This window comes from Doryrhamphus excisus, chromosome 12 (assembly GCF_030265055.1).
Source record: "Doryrhamphus excisus isolate RoL2022-K1 chromosome 12, RoL_Dexc_1.0, whole genome shotgun sequence".
Taxonomy (NCBI): domain Eukaryota; kingdom Metazoa; phylum Chordata; class Actinopteri; order Syngnathiformes; family Syngnathidae; genus Doryrhamphus; species Doryrhamphus excisus.
This window is the reverse complement of record NC_080477.1, coordinates 16,839,718-16,867,005: the sequence shown is the minus strand read 5'-3', so window position 1 is coordinate 16,867,005 and position 27,288 is coordinate 16,839,718. Positions and strand designations below refer to the sequence as shown.

The 27,288-nt window shown below is 39.4% G+C and overlaps 1 protein-coding gene across 1 annotated transcript in view; it reads left to right on the top strand.

Annotated features, from left to right (window-relative positions):
* nfatc3a (nuclear factor of activated T cells 3a) overlaps positions 1 to 26,613 on the top strand; it is a 52,866-nt gene extending 26,253 nt beyond the window's left edge. Inside the window, exons 4-10 of the mRNA XM_058088489.1 lie at positions 2,511 to 2,710; positions 3,131 to 3,303; positions 3,966 to 4,106; positions 7,530 to 7,585; positions 7,967 to 8,093; positions 9,408 to 10,484; positions 23,197 to 26,613. Of these exons, the coding sequence (XP_057944472.1) occupies positions 2,511 to 2,710; positions 3,131 to 3,303; positions 3,966 to 4,106; positions 7,530 to 7,585; positions 7,967 to 8,093; positions 9,408 to 10,484; positions 23,197 to 23,276 (1,854 nt within the window). The 3' untranslated portion in view covers positions 23,277 to 26,613. The remainder of the gene's footprint in view (positions 1 to 2,510; positions 2,711 to 3,130; positions 3,304 to 3,965; positions 4,107 to 7,529; positions 7,586 to 7,966; positions 8,094 to 9,407; positions 10,485 to 23,196) is intronic.
* The last annotated feature ends 675 nt before the right edge of the window (positions 26,614 to 27,288 follow it).

Genomic DNA, 27,288 nt, shown 5'->3' with positions numbered 1-27,288 from the left:
ACCACGGCAAAAGGTCATGAGCTATAACAGAAAAGAGCCAGCCTCTCTTGGTGGCGAGTAATGTCAGGTTTAAACGCTTCATTGAGCGCATCGAGCCTCGCTACATTATGCCTATTGTCGATAAAGCTATACACCAGATGCATCAAGAAGTAAATGGGTCAGTGTTTCTCATACCTGCTGTTGCCGACTATTATTCTCTGTTTGAGCAATTGCACTTGATAAGGCATTTCCCAACATTGCATGCTACTAAACAAAGTATAGGTTATCATACCGAAGGTCGAGGGCTGATACTGACACGCGGGGGCATGATACTGGGCCTGATACCAGACAAACCATGTGATGATCTTATTATCACATACTATTTAATCATGAGCTTATTATCACGTACTATTTAATCAAAAGACCATTTTGTTTCCAGAAAATGTTCAGTTTATTACATGTATTATATCTAAACAGTGTAAACACAACAATTGCAAAAATATTTCAACAATAATATTTTATCAACAGTCTTATCTTATCAATGTCTGACAATTAAAGTTCCATTAATCAAGTTTGGGTTTTTTGGTGACTGGAGAAGCTCTAGGCACTAAGCACTCGTGTGCTGTTCTCTGATTGGTTGTTTCACGGGCACGATACCAGAGCAGCGCGCTCTGAGTGGACAGCTACGGGGGCTGATACTGGACATGGTTAAACTCTATATTTTATCAGTATCACTGCCCTGGGCTTTGACACAGTATCATTTCGGCCTTTTCCCGTATCATTCATGGGCGGTTTCTAGGTTACAGGGCCAATTAATACTGTAGTATGTGATAATTGCTGATATTGCATTGATATCGCTATCGGCCGATATTCAAGGTTCCGATATCAGAATTGGATTGTAAGTAAAAAAGTTGTAAGAAGACACGTTTTATTTGAGAGCAGCTTTAGGACAGCTGCATTAACTGTTGAGAAAAGCACTGCAGTGTCCAAAGGAAAAGACGTTAGTGTGTTTTGTTTTTTTTTTGTTGGTGAACAATATGGTGTCTTTCTTGGTACATTGATTGGCCAGGTACTCAAAATAGTATCCTGTCGTACCTGCCTTTGCACATGAAAAAGCGTCATTAGCGAGAACAGCTGTGCCATTTTCACTTGAGGTGGTTGATTTTGGAATAGCATGTGACAAATTCCACATTCGCTCCTTCCAGTCATCGCACGCATGGAATGAACATTTACACGTGTGACGCAAACCTGAGAATAAGATCGGGTCAATAGCCAGCTGCAGCTTGCTTGAGCTTGAATCTTGGCAGTTCAGGGTGCAAACAGCACTGAAAAGCCTTGTTCTCCTCTCTTTTGCCTGACAGGGCTGAGAGAGAGGAGGGGTGGGTCAGTCGGGGTGGGCTTTGAGGGCAGTTCATATGTGAAAGGGGGGTGCCATCCTGCCGTCACTGAGTCTGCCAAGCACAACACTACAACAGTAGTTGGATTGTGCTGCCTGTGGGTTTCTGCAATATGTTGGAAAGACGAAGAAAAAAAAGAAACCCTGCTCTGATTTCCAGCTTGCCCTCAACTCTACCTGACATGCAATACTTTCCGCCATTAAATATCTCACCTGTCTTGAGCGGAAAGCAGGGTGCCAACTCTCGAGACAACTGGGGAAAGCAGCTGCTTTGCCCGGGTGTTCCAGGCTAACGCGTTTGGCAAACATGCAACAGTGAATTTGAAACAACAACATTATTTCTGGCAATTCTTGTCATTCTCACTTGCACTGTGACTGGGCTTTTTTTTTATCCACGCTCAGAAAAATAAACTATATCTTTTGTAAATACTCTTCTATTTCATTCTTGTTTTCTTAGATTCCTACTGTACTATCTCCACAGTCAATTCCCTTAAATGTTGCCCAGTTTGGGCTTTAACCTAATCTGGAATATCTGAAGGTGGTACCAAAACTTTGAGCTGACCTTGTCGCTGTGCCATGTATCTCTGGATGTTGCGGTATTTGACTCCCCATTCTCCACTTTTCTACACTGCCACACTTTTTTGATGCCCTCAGTCTCTTCTTGGATAAAATGTGTCTTTTTCCCGAAGTGTTGTTGTTTTCTTGTTCTGAGTGATTTTCTCAGTTTCCCCCTGTACTGTCTCCATAGTCAAACGTCTTGAAAACGCATTTATCGGCATATGCCGATCACATGATTTTTCACAGATATTGGTGGTCGATCGATCGGAGCGTCTCTATTCTATTCTAGCTCTGTTCTTTAGTTGTGGATGTTGCTTCTTAGTAAGTAGCTACAAACTAATGTCTGGGAATTATTGGTTTCTGGACCCCGAGGGCAGGTGTAGAAATGAAGGACCATAATGTGAATCATCAGTTATATGTGTAACCTGCCAGATGACTCTCGGAAATACAACAGCCCTGAGCTGACATTTCAATTCCCTCCCAAACAAAGTCACGACTCATGAATGTTTCTTTGTTAATACCTCACTATTCACATCTGGACTAACACATTAATTCCAGTTTTTCTGTCATGTTTCAGCTGCTTGGCTACAGCGAGAAGCCCATCAACTTGCAGATGTTCATTGGAACGGCAGACGACCGCTACTTGAGGCCACACGCCTTTTACCAAGTGCACCGCATCACTGGAAAAACGGTGGCCACGGCCAGCCAGGAGATTGTCATCTCCAGCACCAAAGTTCTCGAAATTCCTCTCCTGCCTGAAAACAACATGTCAGCCAGGTCTGCACCACATGCTTTTTTTTTCCGTTTACGAGCGTCACACCATGAGGGAAGTCCAATGAACCCTGTTTATGATCACATTTATGACTGCTTTCAGTGTGAATTTGTGTATATTTTTCATCCAAAACCAATAGGCTTAGTGTGCACCAAAGGGAAATCTGAGTGGAGAAATAAACTTTATTGGGCTATTTATGATTCTGCATCAACTGGATGATTATACTGTGTTTATATAGCGCCCTTTTCATGTATTTGCACTGAATTTAATTGGAAAGGAAGTGGTTGGGACTTTCCCATATTCCGTTTGCTGTATAAAATTTAATATGTTATGTTACTGCCAAAACCCTGCTGGGCTTACACTTGGTTTTCACGACTCATATGCTTAATAGATGATTTCAGACTTTTTTCCCTCTTGTTCTACAGTATCGACTGTGCCGGCATCCTCAAACTACGGAACTCAGACATTGAACTTCGCAAGGGTGAGACAGACATAGGAAGAAAGAACACACGGGTACGCGTGGTATTCCGAGTTCACATCCCTCAACCAAACGGGAAGGTGCTTTCGCTGCAGGCTTCGTCCATTCCTGTGGAGTGCTGTGAGTCTTTGACATACACACAAACACTTTTTAACTTGAACTGAATAAAATGGCACAGTAATTTGTGGGCGAGTTTAAAGGCTAACATGCTCATAATAAAAAAAAATAAAATAAAAATGCTCTTTCTGATTGTATATTAAATTTTACCATTTATGTATATAATATGTATACCATATTTACACAATTTATATCATAACATTATATAACATTTGATGTAGTTATCATTGTAGTTGCACACTGAATTGTTTTCCACAAAGAGATTTCCCCTGCTTATTATAGATAAAAACCTATTTCTATCTGCGATAAAAATTTTGAGTTAACTGTCGACAAAATGTGATTAATGACGATTAAATATTTTAATCGAATGACAGCCCTTTAAAAAATACAAAATGGAAATATACGAACAGTACAGTTTGGTTCAGAACAGCATTTACTTAGCTGCAAACACATCAGCTTCCCCAGTGTATTCCCAGTAAACACATATTTTGTCGTCCAGTCGCTGTTAAAAGCCCAACTTGTACTACTTGGTGAAAAAGTGACTTTATAATATCCCATCCAAATAAATGCCTCCATATTTTGCTATAGTGTTCAGTATGTGAATAAAGACAGTTTAGTGAATGACCACTCTTGTCTGTCTGCAACCTCTGCTGCATCTCTCCCAGCCCAGCGTTCAGCTCAAGAACTGCCCCAAGTTGAGAAGTCCAGCCTGACTAGCTGTCTGGTCAGTGGGGGAGAAGAGATGGCCATCACTGGAAACAACTTTTTCCCAGAGTCCAAAGTTATCTTCCTGGAAAAAGGCCCTGGTAAGCCCTCTCTGTGTATGCACAGCAGCTTTGCCATTGGTGGTTGTCTTACAGGCTTTCTTTGGTAGACCAAAGCAATCAATTTAGACAGATAATTACTCCTTTGTAGTGTACTCAATTGTAGTTACTGCAGAAGAATGCCCTTTATGTGCCCTTGTCATTGCAATGTCTTCACAATCAAAACATGTAATGACCGTTCACCTTGCATGGAAATTTGAAATGGAGAACATTCACCAAGCTAGTCTCTGCCTGCCCGAAGCACCTTTAAACTACGCAAAAGAATCAAGTTCACACATGACGGAAAGTCATTCTTTGTGAGTGGGAGACCCTTTCTCAGATATTACAGTGAAGTAAGGCACAGAGGAATGTGTCGGGCTCTTTGAGAGCGACTCTATGAAGCATGGCTTGAACAGTCAAGACTAGAAACCCAACAGCAAAATGGGAAACGTCATGCTGGCTAAAGAGGTAAAGCTGGGGGGCCTCATGGTGAACATGAAAGCAGCGGACTGTGGAGGAAGGCGGAAAGACAGTGAACCATCAGAGAGTGGAGGAAGAAGAAGATGATGATGATTACTTTAATTTAAACCATCTTCCCCTTGTCTAATCTGCCTGCCTTAGTGCAGAAAGGCCCTGATTTGGAGTAACTGCAGCAATGGAAGAAATAAGACATATTTTTCCACTATTGTTTATGATTCAAAGACAACACTACGGTACAAAAGTGTGATCGTAGGATAGCGCCAGAATCGGGGTTGAATGGGTGTGAAGTTTAACTCCCGTGATTTACTTTTCCCATGCTGTCGTCTGAAAGCAGTTGCTTATCATGTTGGAAAAGTGCCATGGAACCCAGTTTCCCAAGAGGGGGGCTGTGGCGCTGCTTCCCAAAATCATAGAAGTCCTGCCTGCAGGACTCATGCTGCCCAGATCCTTTGTGCTACCCACACCATGCTTAGCTGTAGGCAAGACACACTTACTTTGCTACTCACTTGTGTTGCCAGTTGTTTAGACAATAATGTCTGTCATGACTCATTTTGAGTGGATAGTAAATTTATACTGCTATGCAAGCTGTACACCGACTACTCTAAGCATATCTAAGTTGAATTTCTATTGTATAGAAACAGTCGAAGTGTGAGGCGTGTACTCACTTTTGTGAAATACTGTATACATCTTTGATATTTATGTAGAATATATTGTAGGAGTGGGCTGCACAGCAGTCGAGTGGTTAGCGTGCAGACCTCACAGAAGATCTGAAACTTAACTCTGAACCTGTGACTTCACTTCCTGTCCAGCACTCACTGTTCTCTCCCTAGGGAACACATTTATAGTGACACACACAAGCATGAATCTTTATGTCTTAAATGGCTTATTTACTCTTATTATGTCTATTATATTGGGTAATCTGGTTGCACGGCGGAGAGTGGTTAGGGCGCAGACCTCACAGCTAAGGAGACCAGGGTTCAATTCCACCCTCGACCATGTCTGTTTGGAGTTTGCATGTTCTCCCCGTGCATGCGTGGGTTTTCTCCGGGTACTCCGGTTTCCTCCCACATTCCAAAAACATGCTAGGTTAATTGGCCACTCCAAATTGTCCATAGGTATGAATGTGAGTGTGAATGGTTGTTTGTCTATATGTGCCCTGTGATTGGCTGGCGACCAGTCCAGGGTGTACCCCGCCTCTCGCTCGAAGACAGCTGGGATAGGCTCCAGCACCGCCCGCGACCCTTGTGAGGATAAGCGGTAGAAAATGAATGAATGAATATTGGGTAATAGAAGTGTAAAGGTGACTATAGGGGTGTTATTTCATGTCTAGAGGGCTCTAATAATGTTACAACATGTATTTAGAAATGAAATATTTAACAATGAAGTGATGTAACACTGAGCAGTGTGAGTGTTTGTCTGTGAGGGACTAGGAAAAAAGGGGACTCACTCAAGTGTGAGTGCGCCCTTGCACAGTGCGTAACAATCATTTTAATGGAACCGGTCTTTAATCACTATAGGATGCAAGAAGACCACAAAAAATACCCAAACAAAGCCTTGTGTACCCCGCCTCTCGCTCCAGCAACCCCCGCGACCCTTGTGAGGAAAAAGCGGTCGAAAATGAATGAATGAATATTGTAGGAGTGCTCCGATCGGACGTTATGGCAAAAACGCCTTTCAAAGCCGATCACAAAAAATAGTCTAACTGCTCCCCAGCCAGTAGCACTGATCATAAATAGAAGAATCTGCAACATAAAACCATGATTAGAGCATCCCTGGTACAATACAGTGTAATATACTACTGTAGTTATCCTTGGTCGTGTGGTGGCGTAACAGTGTTTTTGCAAAGAATTAAGCTAAAACCATTCATGCTAATACATATAGTTGAAAGTAAGATAACCATAATTGGTATGAATGTTTCTATTACAAGGTTGAATGTTTACACAAACGGGGGCTTCAAAACACACAGCACCCTAAGCATCGCATGCAAACTTACGTAGATTTCCTCCACAAAAAGCACTTCTTTTATTGTTCCTTGATCAAGGGGTTACACGCCCGCCCCCTTCTGACTCAGGTGTCTAGTAGGCAAAAGAGTCATTGTTTCAACGTGGTATGATCATCTTGTCTGTGCTTGTTGTCTGAGAGAGCATGTGGGGCCCTTGCTCCAGCCTGTTGAATGTCAACAAGACATATTGTAATAATGCACTGCTGTCAGCTGTTAAGACAGTCAAGGTCATTTGTTCCCTGTCTTTCTGTCGCAACGGGTATGAGACTACCGACTGGATTACCGCAACTAAAGCATCGGTAACCTTAATATTAGGGGCTCATCTCAACAGGTTTACAGCTACAGATGAGTTAAAGCTATAAATGTTTCTGAGATTATAGTGTGCACTCTGTTAGAAACCTTTCTGCAGACATGTTGGAGATGTTGTCTCAGGCGGTTGTAATACATGGAACCTTTCTGTTTTTTTGAGGAAGACGCTATGCAGGTGCAGAGCCTGTGCTAACACTAATAAACCACAAGCTTCAAATAATTTGCTCAGTAGCTCAGAAGCGACTCTGTGCTAACGTGAGCTCGTCAACGACTGCAATGTCTTCCAACCGCAAGGGCTTGTCGGTTGTTCCCTTCCTAAGATGTCTTGCCAAATCATAGGAAAACTGGGAGTTATGTTTTTTCAGCCCAAATTAAATAAATAAAAAAACCTGTCAGTTAAAATAAATTCAGTGATTCAGTTGTGCTCGTTATAATTTCAACCAGACAAGACAAACAAAGAGGATTATTTGGACATGTGATTGTGATTCAATCCTAGCTACTCAAGATTTTCTCCATGTGTTCTTCTGGGCCTCCAAAGTGATACACGTGTCTCAATAACGAATACTGCCTTTTGTGGTTGCCTGCGCTCAATTTGATTGAGGAGATGGTGAAATTGACTTTTTGTATTTTTGTAGACGGACGGCCACAGTGGGAAGTGGAGGCCAAAATCATACGGGAAAAAACTCAAGGAGTAAGTAGTCCTTTGTTACCTTGATTTGAAAATGGAAGTCGGTTGTTGATGGGTCCTAGATGGTCAGAGTAAAATTCAAGAAAACATATAATTTCTTGAAAAATGACTTTTTGTCAATGTTTATATTAGTGTGAATCCTTCATGTGGAATTAATACAGGAGGGTGCCTACATTCATAGCTGTTAATACCAATGTTTTTTTGACCTAGTGCTTTTGAGAGACCCTGATGGAGCTTATGTCGATGATGTTGCAATAATTTCCAATACTATATTTTACTTTATTTACTACATTTGGGCCTTGATCTGAAAAACCTTTTGGAAAACCCTGATTCTTTTTTTTTCAATACATACATTTGTATAATATTTATCTTTTGTGTCAACAGTCATGCATTATGGTGGAGATTCCTCCTTACCACAGCAAGACAGTCAGCGCAGCAGTGCAGGTGCAGTTTTATGTCTGCAATGGCAAACGGAAAAGGAGCCAATCACAGCGCTTCACTTACCTTTCAGGTAAGCTGAGATTTTAAATCTATATTATTGTTATTAGTAGTAGTAGTAGTTATTGTGGTTATAATTATATGTGATTTAGAACTCCATTGTACTCACAATTTTGGTTACCTTGTTGGTGGAATGTATTGTTATTATTAGAGGTAGCGCGCTTCTATTTTGCAATGTTGCTGCTTTTAGATCATTTTTCTGCAAGTCATGGCAGGCATTTTTGCAAGGAGACGAGGCATTCGCTTGTGTTTGTGTGTGTGTTGCTTCCTGTTGCACTTACATCTCCCACAGTAATTATCACACAGTAAGTTTATTGACAGCGGGCTATTGCATCACTTGCCCTATTTTGACAATCCTCTGGAAAAAAGCGGTGTAGCGTAACAGTGACGCTGTTTATTTTGGAAAAATCTCCTTAAACTCCTGGCTGTCTTTTTGTCGAAATATAGTGATTATATTATATTAACCTTTTAAAATACATGTTTATATACATGTACTAATTAAAAAAAATACAATTATTGAGTCTAGGTTAATTTTTACAACACAGTCTGTGTTTCCGTGTGTGTGTTTATATATGCAACACTGCCTCTTCACCCAGCCAGTGTTTCTGTTTGCAAGCACGCCCACTCGGCCAAGGCCGTTCCTGCTCCTGTTGCCTTTGACAGATCGGGGCAGCTAATGACAGCAGAGTGGAGTAACACAGGCCTTGTTTGTTTGTAAAAGCTGGTTTGCTGACACCATCAGAGGCACCGCAGACGCCACCTGCTGTATTTGTTTGTGTGTGTGTGTGTGTGTGTGTGTGTGTGTGTTTGAGGGCTTGGGGGGGATTCTAATCTTTCATGGTTCCTGTCTTGTGGGCTCAGCTGCAGAGTCCCCTGCTGCTATCATTAAGGTGAAATTATGAGTAAATACGTGAGGTATCAGTATCCCCCATCGATACGAAAAAAGGGAAGAAATGCTCTTTTCCAGTTTGGTTACAGATTTATGTTGTTTATATTTGCAGCCAACATTGTAGCTTGTAGATTGTGCTCCTAGTCTCTCCATTCGAGAGGCATGATGGGGTGAGTCCAGGGCGTGATCAATGAACTCGTTTGTTGTATTGTTGGTCTGATGCGTGCCGGGAGGCATTCAGCATTTCACATGATGTTACCAAGAGATTGACAGCATATGTTTGCTGAGCCAGACTGGACACCAGATTGGGAATTACAGACTGACAAAACAAAAGTAATGTCAAATTGTTTTTTTTAATTGCAATCAGTTGATGGCTTTTATTTTGTCTCTCCCTCTGCCACTCCTCTGTCCTCCATCTTTATTCATCCCGGTCTCTAGTAATGGTGAAACAGGAGCATCGAGACGAATTGGACCTTCCCGCTGTGTCCCCCATGTCCATGCCCCTTACACACGCTGCCAGTCTGGTGCGCGCTCAGCTGCCTTCTCCTGATCAGGGCCACCCATCGGATAACCTTCTGTCCACCTCCCCACATGGCCTGGGCTCAAGCTCCGGACCTGTCCTGCTCCCCCTGCAGGCTCCCTGCCCCTCCCTGGGCTCCCCGTCCTTCCAGCACCTGCCTCACCTCCAGGGCCGCAGTTTGCACCACCCCCCCACAGACTGCCACATGACGTTCCATCCGAGCTCCTCACCTGTGCCCCTTCCTGCCTCCGCCTCCCGGCCCTCGTACCAGCCCGTGCAACTTGGCCAGAGTCACGCTCACAGCCTGTCCTTCAATGGCCAACCCAGCCTGTCACCTCAGAGCTATGAGAGGATGCCCTTTCAGCAGAACCCCAGTGTGCCATCCCACCCCATGGGCATGGGGATGGTGTACTCGTCCCCTTGCTCTTCCCCGTCGACACCTGCGTCTTCAGCCGCCACCTCCATTGTGGGTTCTCCACAGAGCCAGCAACCCCTCCTTGCCCCCTCGTCCCAACATCTCCACAGCCTCGGAGGCTACCACCACTCCCCGAATCCCACCCAGGTGCCCTCCCCTAGTGGCCACCCGCTACAGCTGCAGAGAGCCATGGGCTACCACCCAGTAAGTCAACGCTCAGCCTCCTGCCCCACGCCTTCCTCCGCCCCTCCTCCACATATGATCCCATCTCCCCATTCTGGACCTTCGTCCCCTCAGCTTCACTCGCTGCCCTACCAGTCTCCCACCTCCTCTTCCCCAACATCAGGTAGCAGCCCCCTGGGTCCCATGCAGTATCCGCATTCAGGACAGCCTTCTCCTCAGGCTGCGAGCCCAGTCATGGCCAGCTTGTCCCCAACTGCTGCTGGACCTTTGGTTCACCCCCTGAGTCCCCAGGGACCCTTTACCTCGGAGGGGGAGAGGTTGAACATCAAACAGGAACCAGAAGACAGAGAGCCCACCTTCCGCTCTATAGGCCTGCAAGACATCACGCTGGATGACGGTAAGATATCCAAATTATATTCATCACACCGTGGTACAGTAGAACGTCTGTGAATTCAAATGCCACCTAAAGTCAACATCTTTGATCCAAAATGTTGGGTAAAAAATATACCTTGCCAAAATGTCATTGCTACGCAGTCATGCATGATATCAAGAGACCGTTTCTATTTTTCTTTGAATAGAAACAGGATTATCTCCACAAGTCTTTAGCTTTTTCTTTGGCATTGGTGTTTGTGATGCCACCACAGAAAGGTATGAGTGATGGCAAAGAGAAGAAATCTATCCAGTATGTTGAACAATATACGGTACATCCAGAAATGGAACTAAAACAGTACACATGTTTTTCCATGTGCTGTACTGTACTGTACTGTATTTATTGTCTATGTACATGATTGGAAATATGGTCGTATTTGACCATGGAGGTTCCAATCGTAAACATGACTCATTGCCCATGGTTTGTCTTTATCACCCTCTGCCATCAAAGGTTGGTCAGACATAAAAGGCAGTCAATGCCAGTACCTCAAGTTTACCCTTCTGCTTAAATTTTATTGACAACACTACAAAAGCTGGCTAGGCTATATTCAGTAATCATAGAAGATGGATGGATGGATGGATGCTGCCTGCTTTTCTTTAAGGAAGATTATCATGAGCATGCATGTCTAAAACAAGACACCGTACCGGGATTCAGTTACAACATGTGGTATGCAACACAAATCCATATCCCGTGAAGTAAGCTAATACTGATCAGCAGCTGGTTTATTTTCTATTCGCTGGATCCTCGGTGCTTGATTACAGTGGTAGCATTTAATCTGTCAGTGTCTCTACTGAGGAGTAAGTGAGGACTGTACATTAGGTGTTAGATACACACGGGGGTGATCAGATTGAAGATGCAGATACTGTTGGGTCTATGGTGGTGTTGGGATTATGTTTTGATCCATGTTTCTTAGTTGGTTAGCAAACAGATGACACAGTCCTATTCATTCATTGAAACAATCCGTCCCATTGGAAATAACATTAACATTTGATATTTGTAACTGTCATACAAGTGTAAAATGAAGTTAAGCACTGTGTATAACTTAAAAAACAATAAATTGTGTGACACATAATGGGCTGATATGTGGGGAAGTGCAAAGAGGATTACTGCCTGTGCCTAGGAGTTGAGTCTTTTCACATGACATCTAAACACAGCTGATGATTAAACCTGATTTTTTTTTTTTTGTTGCCCCATATTGAACTGAGCAGCATGGATGATTGTACCACCATACCACAATGCAGTGAGTTCCTTTATTGGTTGTATGCTTATCATGACAGTAAGTTCATCAATGAAGTGAGACCTGCTTAAGTCTCACATGACGTTGTGCAAAATAATGCTTTTGTACAACTTTGCAGGTGTCTGGTCTGCAGCGCTACTTGGTAGAGACCGTCACTAAATGATGTTGTGAGTGTGTGTGAATGTATACCTTTTTGTTAAAAAATATCTGAAGTATGCATTTCCAAACAGCCTCTTACTTGTCACTCAGGACTGGGGCTGCCATATTCAGATCAGGGCCGGACAGGTCGAGAGTTAATAAATAGCCCAGTGAGGCTGAAATGGGAGGTGTTACATTGTGTGCTAGCAAGGGTCAGCCTAATTAACACAGGGGCACTTGTCAATAAGTCATGTGTGAAAATCCGCTGTGGTTCATCAGGGTGTTGGATTTATGCAGCTGCACACGCCATTGTTTAAATGTGAACTTCAGGCGTTTTCTGTCATAAAACTGTGACAGAAGTACATTTGTAGGCTGCGCTCTTTTCACAAAAAAAGTTTTGAGAGTGACACAGTTCAGCTGGGAATCTGAGCTCTCCCTTTGAGCCTGTGGCTAAAAATAGTGTTTGTGTGCCAGCCCAGCTCTGTAGGCCATGTTTTGAAGTAGCGACATGGAGCCTGGCCCAGCTCTGTGTTTTTAAGAGGTCACTGCTCACACTCACTAACTAGCACATACTCACTGACAGACAGAGCTGCATGGGTGCAGACTGAAGTATTAGTTTTATCATATTATGCAGGTGCTTACTGTATGTGATGCTTTCTTGATGTTAGTCATGGCTTATTGGTTATGTTTATGTGACAACAACCTGGTAAAAACAAGACTTTCACCTACGGCTGACATTTTCAAAATGTTTGGTCACACAGACCTGCAAGAATGGTGCTGCAATATGCATGCCAGACCACTAGTTAGCAGTGTTAATTGAAGGTGACATAATCATACACGCACCGACAAAACACTTAACATGTAAGCATGCATGGAAAATAACAGTTATTTTGGTAATAGTTTAATTTAATTTGAACATGCATCAGATTACAATTAAGTGCATCACATAATCAGTTCACAGTTCCACAGTTTTCAGAAACTTCCAAGTTATTTTTAAATACTTTTTCGTGCTCCAAAATGCAAAACAAGCCAAAAAATACCCCTAATTATGCTTTTTTGTGTTCTTTTAATAAACTTAAAAAGTGTTGGCCTACGGCTAATGCTTGTTGCATCAGTTAAGTCCAAAAACATTTATTCCCTGGTCAAATTTTTAGTTAGGGATATTCTAGCGGGAAATAACACATGACAGTAGCACTGTAAGAAGTTGTTAGAGATATTAATAGGGAGGTCTGAAGTCTGTGAGGTCTGATTTTTTTTCAAAGAGACATTTTTTGGATGCAAATGTATTACTGTTTTGCAAATGTACTACTGTTTTGAACGTATATTTTTTTGAGAAGCCAAAATTTTCCTTAAATGGTCCCACAAACTAACCGGAACTGCGTTCCTCATCACTGAAATCTGACCAGAACTCTCTGGACAATGTAGGGTCACCGTTGATGTACTACACTGATGGGCATGTCATACAACTTAATGTCAGAAAATCTGAACTATGCCTTTAATAAATTGAATATTTTCTTAGAGCATAGAAAACCGGTTTGACTTTCTAAATACGGTTATACCAATATTAGAGCCCTGTAGACATGAAATAACACCCCTATAATCACCTTTACACTCCTGTTATTCTTTGTTTACACCACATTACGCAACTCTTATGTGCCGGCTATGAGATCACTGCAGAGAGGCAAGACACAGTCACTAAATGTATTTAATCTAAATATAGTCATTCTAAAAGTATAGTGGGGAAGCCGGGCAAAGTAAGAAGCCAAAAACGTACCACTTCCACACAAAATGGGAGGAGAGCTTGTTTTCGCTCTAGCATGTCAGACATGCAAGGTAATGTAATGTAAAGCAATGTCTGATCATTACTGTTGCCAGAGGGGCGGACTTCCTTATATGGTTCATAGTTAGGAAATACTTCGGGCATGTGACCAATTACAGCGGACTGGGCATGCTCGGAGGCGCGCCATGGAATAAATTAAAACAGACCGTTTTGGCAGGCAGCACAAATGAAAGCAAATACAGCTGGAATAGGTGCAGATTCTGCTAAATCCAAAATGTTTTCAGTTTGGGTTATTGTGTGTAGCTGCTCTACAGGAGACCACAACTCAATACAAAGGGTCGAAAAATGAGCATAATAGATCCTCTTTAAGACTGCGCAGATACCTTGAATTTATTTTTGTTTTTATTTTAGTCCTGTGTTATTCTTTGTTTCCACCGCATTACGCAACTCTTATGTGCTGACTGTGAGATCACTGCAGAGAGACAAGACACAGCCACTAAATGTATTTAATCTAAATATAGACATTCTAAAAGTGTAGTGGGGAAGCCGGGCAAAGTAAGAAACCAAAAACTTACCACTTCCACACAAAACGGGAGGAGAGCTTGTTTTCCCTATACCTTGAATTTATTTTTGTTTTTATTTTAGTCCTGTGTTATTCATCCATGTGAGGTAAAGGATGCTGAATAATACCATCCATAATAAAAGCAGCAGCAATCGTATCACAGAATAACCTCAGTGTGGAGAGAATTGTCTGTAGAAAAACAAAAAAAATGCCCTGGTTAGCAAGCAGATGGCCCCAGTGACGCACACTGTTGTGTGTGTAAGAGAGAGCGAGACAGAGGGATGCTTGTGGCTTTGTGTCTATCTATTTTATGTTGTTCAACCAGATCAATACGGAGAAAATGAATTTATTTATTTATTCTATTAAAAAAGACACATTTCAAAATATCCCTTTCTTAATAGTCTGAAATGGAAAGAAGGTTTTTTTTTTTTTTCCGGATACAATTGTCAGTTACATTTTTAATGGAGAGTGGCAAATGTTCTGATGTCTTTTTTTTCTGTGCCGTTATTGAACTGAGCTAAATAATGCAGCCTGGGGTTGTTGTGTCATAGCAATTTCCCACAGCTCATGTTGTTGAGACTGAACCAACGCTGCTGGTTACAGCTAAGCAGTGAAATCCATTTTGCTTCAACATGCCATTAATCAACACATTCTTATCAATCTATCCATCCATTATAATTCCTATTTCGAGTTGCGTGTGTGTGTGTGTGTCACACTAAGCTTGAGACACGGGAGGTAGGAAGACAGACTGACAGACAGATGGATGGACAAACTCAGCGTCCAAACCCGCAGCAGGTTCAACACAGCCGAGACATTCAATCTGGAAAGTTCTCAGCATCAGAAGTGCGGTTGCTCTTTTCCACATTTCCACGTCTTCATTATACGTACACACACATAATGAAGTACAGCGACACTGGAACAACTCCAAGTATCAAATGGATGCACTCTGGGCTTTCTGTCACAAAGAAATTATGCAGTCTTTGTCGATAAAATCAAACTAGTACTGCACTAGTACTAGTGAGTTGCACAACTGCTTTCAACTGCATAAGAGGACACAGACAGTATTGACATACTGGTGTCACCCGTACAGACTGTACCTGTGGCTGTCATCATCAAAACAGAACATGAATGTGAAGTGTAGACTGAAGTACTGGGGTTATAGAACTACTTCAAATTCTAAACACACATATACAAACAATTCACTGTGTCTGCTGGGTTTTGGAAAGTAGTAAAAGGTAAAATTGCCAGAATAAAGGCAATTAAAATTGTAAAATTTGTATAACGATTATTGTGACATACATATATAGTATATATAGTAATTTCTTGTACTTCAAATTTTGCTTCAATCTCTCACAGTATTCAAAGATATAGTAATAAATAATGCTGTCTCACAGTTAAATAAGCCATATTATTCAAACAAGATGCATATTTAAGCAATTTTCATGTATTTTTTCAGAGCATAAAATAGTTAAACTCTACACTGGTCATGGTACTGTAATGTTCGGTGAGACGCACAACACTCGATCGTCAGAACAGGCTTTTATTGCAGGTTTGAATGATCTCCCAACTGCTACAATAATCCCCAATAAAAACTTGAGCTACTCTTGCGGCCGTAACTCAAACCGAGTTAAAAATCAACTCTGACCCCTTGATGCCAATTCCTGTCCGTCGCCCCACAACACATTTATAGCAACACACATGAGCTCGAGTCTTATTTATGACTTAAATGGCTTATTTACTCTTATTATGTCTACTATATTTGGTAATACAAGTGGAAAGGTGACTATATGGGTGGTATTTCATGTCTAATAATATAAAAAAACATATTTAGAAGCTTGTAAACAGGTTATCTATGCTGTAACTATGAAAAATTAGCAGTGACTGTAACGTTGGTTTTTAGCTGCACCGAAAACAAAAAATACTCAAGAAAATACGCAATTCTAACATCCGAATAAACACTTTTTGGCTGTCACAGTAGAGTAGAACATTGCAAAAATACAGTATACTTAAGTCTAAAAAATAGGAAATGTATAATAGCGACCCTTTACACAGTTTGTGTATGTCTATAATGTTTATGTCATATAACAAATACACATTACAGTGTTAGTTGTTTTTGAAAGTCTGAGATCCATTAAATTAAAGACATTTTGAGTTATTCCTGCTTGAGACAGACTGTCAGAAAGACTTAGTTTACATGTGTGTGGACCTCTTGTCATTCAGTAATGGATTCATAAAGCCGAATTCATGATTGTCTGCCATGAAACGCATGGAAATGAGAAAAATATGTTTCCATACAGCCGCCATTCATTAAAGCCAATGACAAACATTCGCTGTTCTTTTCCTCTTGAGTGAAGTGGAAATGGGACATTATGTGTCATCTTTCCATACCATGAAGGTCTTACAGAAGGAAATGCTTGGCCGAGATTGTGAAAACAAGAAAAACCATGCCAGTCATCCTCCAGACAGGAGGATGATGGAACAGTCTTGATGAACACGCATGCACTAAATTCAAACCATACCCGAGCTTGACATCACATCGTTTTCCAAAGACCAAACACGTTTACTGTTGTTCTCCATCGCTGTAGTTCCTCGAAGCCTGAAAGTGAGGTGTGAGGATGTGACGTTTGTATATCTCCTAAAGCATCAGAAACGTATAGAATGTGCGCAATGTGTGGAAGGTGTCAAAAACAGTTTGTAGTGAGTCACCTAGTTGCAATGCTGCCAACGTGGGAAGATGCAATGACGATTTTTAGCCTTTGTTGGAAAGGGGACACCTCGTCAAAAGATGACATGCTATTATTAGCTGTCAGGAGTAATGCAAAAACAATAATTAACTGTTTTAAGGTGGTGGCTGCTTACATGTATTGATTGTATCTGTATTAGGTTTTCATTGTGTATTACACTTGTTGGTACACTGCCAAAACGGAAATCCAAGAAAGCTTAAATATATTAAATTAAAGTTTTTTTGCTCCTTTCTGATTTCTTTTTTGCATCTTACTTAATGACAACACAACTGAACACAAAATGCAGTTTTTAAATGAAACTTTTTAATTATTAAAAGCTTTGGGACTCAGTAACCCTAACCCTAACCCTAACCCTAACCCTAACCCTAACAGTAGTGAACCTTCCCAGGAATGGCGGGCCAAACAAAATGACCCCAAGAGGGTCTCATCCAAAAGGTCACAAAAGACCCCCACAACAACATCCAAAGAACTGAAGGCCTCACTTGCCGCAATTAAGGTCAGTTCATGACTCCGCCATAAGAACGACAATGGGCAAAAATGGCCTGCATGGCCATGCAGAAACATCTTGATGATACCCAAGACTTTTGTGAAAATACTGGTCTGACGGGATAAAACTTCCCATTACATTTGCCGTGAAAGTAACGCCACATTTCAGAAAAAGAACAGAAAAAGAACCATGAATTCTTCTGCCAAAAAATCCTAAAGGAATATGTCCGATCATTTTTTTGTGACCTCAAAACCAACTTGGGTTCTGTAGCAGGACAATGACTCAAGACAAACCAGCAAGTCCACCTCTGAATGGCTGAAGATATACAAAATGCAGACTTTGGAGTGACCTAGTCCAAGTCCTGACCTGAATCCTATTGAGATGCTGTGTCATGACCTTAAAAAGGCGTTTCATACTGGAAAAACCTTCAATGTGGCTGAATGACAACAATTCTGCAAAGATGAGTGGGCCGATATTCCTCCATAGCTCTGTAAGAGACTCATTGCAAGTTATCACAAACGCTTGATTGCCGTTGTTGCTTATAAGAGTAGCCCAGTTATAAAGTTTAGGTTTGGATTTGTTTATCCCTTAATAATACAAAGTGTAAATTAAAAACTGCATTTTGTGTTGCCATTCACTAACAGTTTAACATTTAAGTGTGACAAACATGCAAAAAATAATTTTAAAAAAGACATCAGGAAGGGGTCAAATGATACGTCAGCAAAGATGGCGCACTTTTCCCCCTGTTAATGAGATGTTTGGTTAAAAATAAACCTGACCGTCCAACCAGAAAGGCTGTACTCGAATTGTAACGTCGCAATGTATAGTAACTCATCTGTAAAGCATAGCAAATATTATTAATGTCTTAGCTTCCTTTTTTGGAACGTCGTGATTCTTGATTCTGTTATCTGAAGTCTTAAGTAGTTGACCTTAGCTGCAACTGTGGGTGCGTATTTTCTTCTAGTATATTTGACATGCAGGGAGCCCCCCCCCCCAGTCATCTGTAGAGGATCTCCCTCCGGCTGAGGCATAGCGAGACACGGGGAAGCATTTTTGTGTGCATTGTACCAGTAAATGTGAGACAGCAAAGCAACAGTAAATGAAACTCAGCTACACTTGTGGTTTTTTTTCATCTCAAATTTCTGTTGGTGGTGTCAAATGTCGCTGAGCATCTTTTACCTAAGAATTAAAACGAGCAAACACGGGATCCTCTAAAGGTAAACGTGTCGCTTTTGTGTGTCAATTTTATTTTGAAGCTATTGAAGGAAGTTGCTGTGTAACTAGATAGTTGTAATGTTGCTTTTGGGTACTTTTTAAATTTCATTTATTGGTCAAAATAAGTAGACTTAAGCGGCTTCCATTGTTTTTTTTATTCCTATTTTGTCAGATTGGGAAAATCCAAATAATGAGTTGAATGAATTACCATAAACCTTGGAGAGCAGGGGTGTCCAAACTTTTTCCACAGATGGCTATATAGTGAAAAATAAAAGGATATAAGTTCTGAGTATTTAAAGAAAAAATGCATTTCAGGTTTGTGATATAGGCCAAAAAGCATAATATTATTCATACAAACTTTGGGCTTTGCTCGCTATTTGCAACTTCCTATATTTTGACTTTTAGTACTTTTTTGTTGTTTCATTAATTTTTTTTTAAAAAATCATAATGACTTCATTACCATAATATTATGACTTGTATAACTTCCCCCCAACCTAATTTCCAATATTTCTTTAAAATATGAAAATATTCATTAATTTTCTACCGCTGATCCTCACAAGGGTTGCAGGGGTGCTGGAGCCTATCCCAGCTGCCTTCAGGCAAGAGGCAGGGTACACCCTGGACTGGTGGCCAGCCAATCACAGGGCACATATAGACAAACAACCATTCACACTCACATTCATACCTATGGACAATTTGGAGTCGCCAATTAACCTAGCATGTTTTTGGAATGTGGGAGGAAACCGGAGTACCCGGAGAAAACCCACGCATGCACGGGGAGAACATGCAAACTCCACAGATGGCCGAGGGTGAAATTGAACTCGGGTCTCCTAGCTATGTGACATAACCACTTGACCGCCGTGCAGCCTAAAATATGACTTCCTCTTGATATTTTGACTTTGTTTTTTTTTTTTTCATTTTCCAATTTTCTTCTTTTTCTTCTGGTAATTCTGACTTTATTCTCATAACTTTTTCAGCAACCTTTGTTATGTTTCTCATCACAATGTTTCAATATTTCAACTTTGTTAGTAAAATGTTATTTTTCCCTCATATTAAATTATTCTCATAAAAAAAAAGAAAAAACATTTTCTATTTTTAATATTTTGACCTCATTCTTGTAAAATTAGTGCAAATTTTTCAATTTTTGCAATGTTTTTGGTTTTAAGTTTTCTACATTTTAAGACAGAAATGTCATCAGTTCAAGGGAAAAGTGGTCAGGAGCATTTTTATCAGAACACAGTGTGAATCATATGTCAGTGTCATGGCTCACACCTTTGTTTAGACACCAAATTGTTGCCCCCTCACCCCCTGTGACCTTTTTCATCACTTCCGTCCACTTCTTCTGTGTTGTTCTTTAATTACAAGCAACTTCCGATGCTCTTTTAATTCACTTGACGTGATTGAGGAGCGTCGTCGTGTACAACGCAAGATAGTTGTTGTTAGCTGGAGCAACCGTTGTTAGCTCAGCAGTTGTTAGCGGAGAGTGTGGTCGTGTTGACATGGGGAAGGAAGAGCCTCCCACGCCAACAGGATGATGTGACTGATGGTGGCCACACACAAGAAGCATGTGCACGTCAAGAAAGGCACAAGGAGGTGAAAAACACACCAGGCAAATTATTGATGTGACTTAGAGCATTGCAGTAACTCATCGTTTGTATTTCAATGTAATATGTACATCCATGTTGCTTAATCCTTTGTATATTTTAATAATTATATCATTTCTTAATTGTATGATAATAATCATTCATTTGTACGGATTAGCAATTTGTGTATCAACATTTAGTATGTTTTATACATCTATTTTTGTATAATTATATATATAATTTTTTTATGCATTCATTAATTTGTTCATTTGTTAATGTAGGGGTGTCGTAATATTAGCAGGAACATTTTAGTCACAGAAAGTTTAAATGTTAATGAAAAATATGTTTTCAAAGTTGTAATATTGTTAGAAACAAAGAAGAAGGTTATATTTTTGGGAAAATTGAGGTTGGGGAAAATATATAATATTGTTATATTTTGGGGCAAAATTAGGTTGGGGAAAAGTTATAATCTTATGGGAATAACGTCATAATGTTTAAAAAAAAATGTATGAAGATTTTTGGAAAAAGAAATAAAAAAATAAAAAAATGAAATAAAGAAAAAAATTAACATTTTAGAAACAGAAATTTAAAAAACTAATTAAAAATAAAATAAAGAAAAATGCATGAAGATTTTTGGAAAGAATCAAGTAATAGATAAAAGATTAATTGAAAAAATGTATGAAAATGTTTAGACACAGAAATAAAAACAAAAAAGAAAATAAAAGAAAAAATGTATGAAGATTTTACAAGTAAAGATAAAAATAAAATTTAAAAAATGTATGACGATTTTTAGAAACAAAAAATGTTTTAAATAAAATAAAGAAAAAATGCATTTTAGAAACAAATAAACAAAATTAAAAGAAAAAATAAAGATTTTTTAAAAATAAATTAAACAATTAATAAATAAGGATACAATAGATGGTTTTTGGAAAAAAGATACAACATTTTATGAAATTAAAAAACAGCAAAAAACGAGGGAAAAAAAGAGCATCGACTGAAGTTCATATCAGTAACACGCTTTCCCACCTATATCACGTTAATATATTTTTTTTCTTGAAATATATAACTTGCTAGCATATCTTCACCCTAGTCAAATAATGGCCTAAGTCATATTTTCAAAAAGCCCCAAAAGAGAAGAGAAGGCATAACCTGTACTGGACCCCAGGGGTCATAACGAGCATGGTCCTTTCTACCAAGGATTTAGCCAGAGAAACGTCCAGCATGATCAAGTCATGATTTGGCCCAAAAACTCACATTCGTCCCAATAAAGACAAAGGCCATATCCAAATATCAAAGTGGCCCTTCAATATGTGGCCCTCGATGGTAAAACTTTGAACACCCAGACATGATATTTGTTGTCACATTATCATTTTCATCATGCTCTACTGCTGTCCGTCATTGTCTCTTTTTGTAAAGGCCAAGTCGACAAATACGTTGCATGTTTTCACATGCACGTGCGGCGTCCAGGCGTTTGTGGGGTTGTATTCCTCATTCCGCAGAAACGCTTGTTTGTGTGTGTGTGTGTGTGTGTGACACCAAAAGAATGTGTGGGTTCCCTCACAGGTTTGCACACGTGGACAGTCGTGACAGATAAGTCGTGTTTGGTCTGTCACTCCAACACGTGTTCGCGAACCAAACCGGTCGGTCCGGCTGCACCGTACGCAGACGTAACATACATACAATACAGTACAACGTGTAAAGAAGACAAACACTCCACGTATGCAGACAGGAAATACAAATATGACTGGGTGATGTTTAGCAGGCAAGGAACCATATTTGGTTACTTGACTAGAGTACAAAACAGTGGAACCATGTGACCTCTTTATGCCAATCGGAGCAGTTGAAGAGTTTGGCAATTTATTGCATTTTCTTTTTGCAAATAAAGTCAAAATATCAGAAGAAAGATGGAATTTTATGTCAAAAAAATGCCGAAATGTTGGAATATTACAAGAATGTCCAATAACAATTAAATTATGAAAATTGTGTCAAAAATTACAAGAGTAAAGACAATACAAATTTGCGAGAGAGAAAGATGGAATATTACCAGATTTTGTGTAAAAATAGATTATAAGGAAAGCATTTCATTCAAGCATAAACAGCATAGAAAATGAATGGATGGTACTGCAATGCTGCCTCTGTCCACCAGAGGAGCCCAGAGGGAGGCTGACGTCAATGCAGTACCGATGAATGGTTTTTTTTTCATTTTAAACTCATACTGGTACTTTTTGTATATTTCTCAGGTATTTGTTTTGAGTATTAAGCTGCTGTGTGATGAGTTTAGTGCTCAGTGAGTCAGAGTTTTATATTGTTATACTGTTACACAGTACGTATATAACGACAAATGGGTTGAAAAGCTTGTTGTGAGTGCATGGAATATTTCTCAGGTATTTGTTTTGAGTATTAAGCTGCTGTGTGATGAGTTTAGTGTTCAGTGAGTCCGAGTTTCATATTGTTATTCAGTACATATATAACGACAAATGGGTTGAAAAGCTTGTTGTGAGTGCACGGATAGCTTGTGAAAAAAAACGCTATAGTTACCTCACGACTAGTATTTAAATAATTTGTAGTATTTCTGATGTAAAGGAGATAGGAAAAAAGAAAAGAAGAAAGTATCAGAATTTATGGTAGTCACACATTTGAGTAAACATTTTGAAGTCTTACAACAAAAAGTCATATGAGAAAAATGTTTAATTAATACATAAGAAAAATAAAGTAATTTTACTAACATAAACTATTTTTTAGAATAAATTAGTAATATTAAGAGAAAGCTGGAATTTGTAAAAGCTTGAAAATGTGTATTTTTTTTAAGCTCAACCAAGGTGGTTTGACCCGAACGTAGCGCCATACAGCCCTCTGCTGGTCACTCAAGTGTACTGCAGCTGCACTGCAGCTTTACACTCATGTTTGTGTGTCTTTTGTGTTTTTCCTTACAGTGAACGAGATCATCGGCAGAGACATGTCCCAGTCCCCCAACACCCACGACCCCACCCAGACAGCACACAGCCAGTCGTAGCTAAGCCCCCCAACCCCATGGACCAGCCAGGTCTTGCTGGTGGTGGATGCAGTGGGGTCAAGAGGTCAAGGAAGGGACAGAAATTGTCTTTCGGCAGACAGTGACATTCAGCCGGACTGATGAAAAGGAGAAGAACAATTCCAACAACATCAGGGTACTTCAAGTCCCATAATGCAACAGAATGCTGCCTGAGAATGCAAACATCAGCAAAATATGACTTTATACCAAAATCAAAACAGTCCTGCTTGATCAGAGCCTTTACAAATCAACAAATCATTTAGTTCCGGAATTATTGGAACCCAGCCTGCAACATTCCGCATCCAGTGTACAGTAGGTCTCAGGACGCCGACCGTGTCCCTTCCTTACATCAGATGGGAAGACAAATAACTGCCTTATTAGTCATAATACTACTATTATTATTATTATTATTATGACCATGTAGCAGCACCTATCCATTCTTGCGCCAGTCCTTTAAAGAGACAACCTCTATGTGCAATAATGCAATACCCCCCCCCCCAAATAAACCTCCCTAGTGTGCCTTATCAATACCAACTTTGTCCATTTGAGAAAGAAAGTACTACAAGTACGACACAACAACGTCCACAGATCAACATCATCTTCCACATCCCAAACTTGGAAAAAGGATGCCTCAGTGTTTACGTGACTTTGAATTATTGGTAGAAGACACTATTGGCTTTACTGATAGCGTTCATTCATATTACCCCATACATATATATATATATATATACACACTTCAACACAAACTACCTACCACGGAGTATTGGGGCCACATTGGAAACTGGAACAACTTGGCTATGTGGAGGGGGCGGGGTAAGGGAAAAGGGAGAATTTACGACTTTATTCTTGTAATTTTACGACTTTATTCCCATACACAAATTCTCCTAAAATTCAGACTTTTTTTTTTTCATACATTTACGACGTCTCTTTCCCCGTACATTCACGACTTTATTCTCGTAAATTTAAATGTACAACTTTTTCTGGTAAAATTCCAACTTTATTTTCATAAAAGTATGACTTTATTCTCGTAAATGTATGACTTTATTTTCGTAAATTGAAATGTACGACTTTTTCTTGTAAAAGTTTGACTTTAGTCTCGTACATGTACAACTTCATTCTTGTAAACGTACGACTTTATTCTCATAAATGTGCGACATTATTTTCGTAAACGTACAACTTTATTCTCATAAATGTGCGATGTTATTTTCGTAAACGTACGACTTCATTCTCGTAAATGTACAACTTTATTTTCGTAAATTTAAATGTACAACTTTTTCTTGTAAAAGTCTGACTTTAGTCTCGTAAATGTACGACTTCATTCTCGTAAATGTACGACTTTATTCTCATAAATGTGCGACATTATTTTCGTAAACGTCCGACTTTATTTCGTAAATTTAAATGTACGACTTTTTCTTGTAAAAGTCTGACTTTAATCTTGTAAATGTACGACTTCATTCTCGTAAACGTATGACTTTATTTTCATAAATGTGCGACATTATTTTCGTAAACGTACGACTTTTTCTTGTAAAAGTCTGACTTTAGTCTCGTAAATGTACGACTTTATTCTTGTAAACGTATGACTTTATTCTCGTAAATGTGCGACATTATTTTCGTAAACGTACGACTTTTTCTTGTAAAAGTCTGACTTTAGTCTCGTAAATGTACGACTTTATTCTCGTAAACGTATGACTTTATTCTCGTAAATGTGCAACATTATTTTCGTAAACGTACAACTTTATTCTCGTAATTTGTACAACTTTTTCTCATAAATATTAATGTACGACTTTTCTTGTAAGTTTACAAATATTATAATATAAGTTTTTTTCTTGACTTTTCCCCTGTACATTTCCAACTTTTTGCTCGTACATTTACGTGTTTATTCTTGTACATTCACATTTTCATTCTCGTACGTTCAAAACTTTATTCTCGACTCGATTCTCGATTCTCGACTGTTTTTCTTGGAAATATACAACCATTCTCCTAAGATTCTGACTTTTTCTCGTACATTCACGACTTTATTCTCGTACATTTACGACTTTATTCTCATAAATTTACGACTTTATTCTCGTACATTCACAACTTTTTCCTCAAATTTCAATGTACAACTTTTTTCTTGTAAATTTAAACATTCTACAAAAATTGTGACTTTTTCCCGTCATACATTTGCAACTTTTTTCTCGACTTTTTCCCTATACATTTACGTCTTTTTTTTCATACATTTATGACTTTATTCTCATAAATTTAATTGTGCACGTTTTTTCTTTTTAGAAATTTCTGACTTTTTCCTCTCACATTTATGGCTAATCTCTGTTTTATTTGTTTAGTTTTCTGGTGGCCCTAAAACTTTGTTGTAAATTTTGACTTTATTGTCTTAATTTTTCACTGGAATCATATTTCTTGTTAAACTAAAAGGATCTGCATCATTTGAATATCACGTGTCTTCTATGATGAAAGGCAAACTTCTGTGAAGATTGAGGCTTTCCTTGAACACCAATAAGGATTTTTCCCCTCGGCTTTTTTCCCCGCCTTAAGATGATGAAGCCCCTATGCACTCCTCCTCAGACTTAACGCCTTCACAAGCTCATCTTTAACCTGATGCGTTGACCACAGCCACAGCCCACAGGGTGGTGTGTGCATGTGTGAACCAAATGTAGACAAAAGTCGACTTTTTAAACCACAAAAGCACACGTGCATGCCAGCTATGCAAACTCAACAAAAAAAACATAGGATGCCTTAACTTGTCGGTGTGTGCTGTTTTTGGGCAGGACATCACTTTTAGTTGTTGGTTGACTTTTTCTCGAGTCAATTCTCAAACAAAAAAACACCAGCGTCGTCTTCTGCCAGCAACCAAAGAGCGAACAATACCGCACATGTTCCCATTTTACTAAAGACTCCACTCAAACTCTATTTTTGATACTTTTTGAAATGGATGTCATTCCTCATAAAAAATGTCGGTGGCATATACGCTATGAGTCGAAAAGTGGTAGAAATAGAAAAATACGTATAACGGCAAAAGCTAACAGGAAATGTTGACGGCCTTTTGCAGCTTCTTTCTTTTTGTTTTCCTTTCATGTGTTACCCGTCTGTATATGAACTCTTTTGTAAAGAAATAAAGAAAAGGGAAACGCAGGTTTAGATGATGTTTACCAAGCCTTGTATTGACATCTGTTGTATATTTTATATGTTTTCTTTTCTTTTTTTTTTTTTTTGTAATGTTAATGACTGCAGTGCTTTTGGAAATTTCGTCAAAGGGAATGACTTGCATCATGCTGTAGTTCCCAAGGTAGTGACTGTCAATAAAACGCAAAAGTCAACCTCCTCTTTATTGGTTCTTTTATTTCCTCTAACTTTATTTATATTGGTATTATCAAATATAGTGGATTATTATCCCAGAAAATAAGACGTTTAAGACACCTTACTTTATAGTGGAGCAGAATCGAAGGAGGACAGAAGTGATGTTGGGGGTTCAGAGTTGAGTTTTAGCTTGTTGGGGGGCTACGGTTGCAATAGTAACGTGTTATAATTAATATTGGGAAATATTTTTAACCTGCACTAAAAGCCAGTTGTTCAAGACTGGTGGTTTGGTGGTGGTCTCATCGAACAGTTACTGACACCTAGTGGCCAATGTAGAAATCTACATTCACAAGTTAGTGGTCTTCATGGCTCATATGGTTTTGAAAAAGCTTAAATTAACGTTAGTGAATACTTTTTTTTAAACATGTACACCATTATACAACATCTATATAGACACACAAATATTTTCAGTATTATGGCACTACAACAAAAAGCAGTGTAAATAGTGAAATGTTACTGCATGCTTTCAAGGGGAAAAGGTAGCGCCATCTGGTGGACAAAACAAGTAATCAAAAATGTAAATGTTTCAAGCAAGTCATTTTCAACAGGACATTTTATTCCAGGAGGAACAAATGTGTCCCTTATGATGTAGCTATGCCAGTTTATAAAAAATATTCTTATTATTCAACACAAGAGCAAT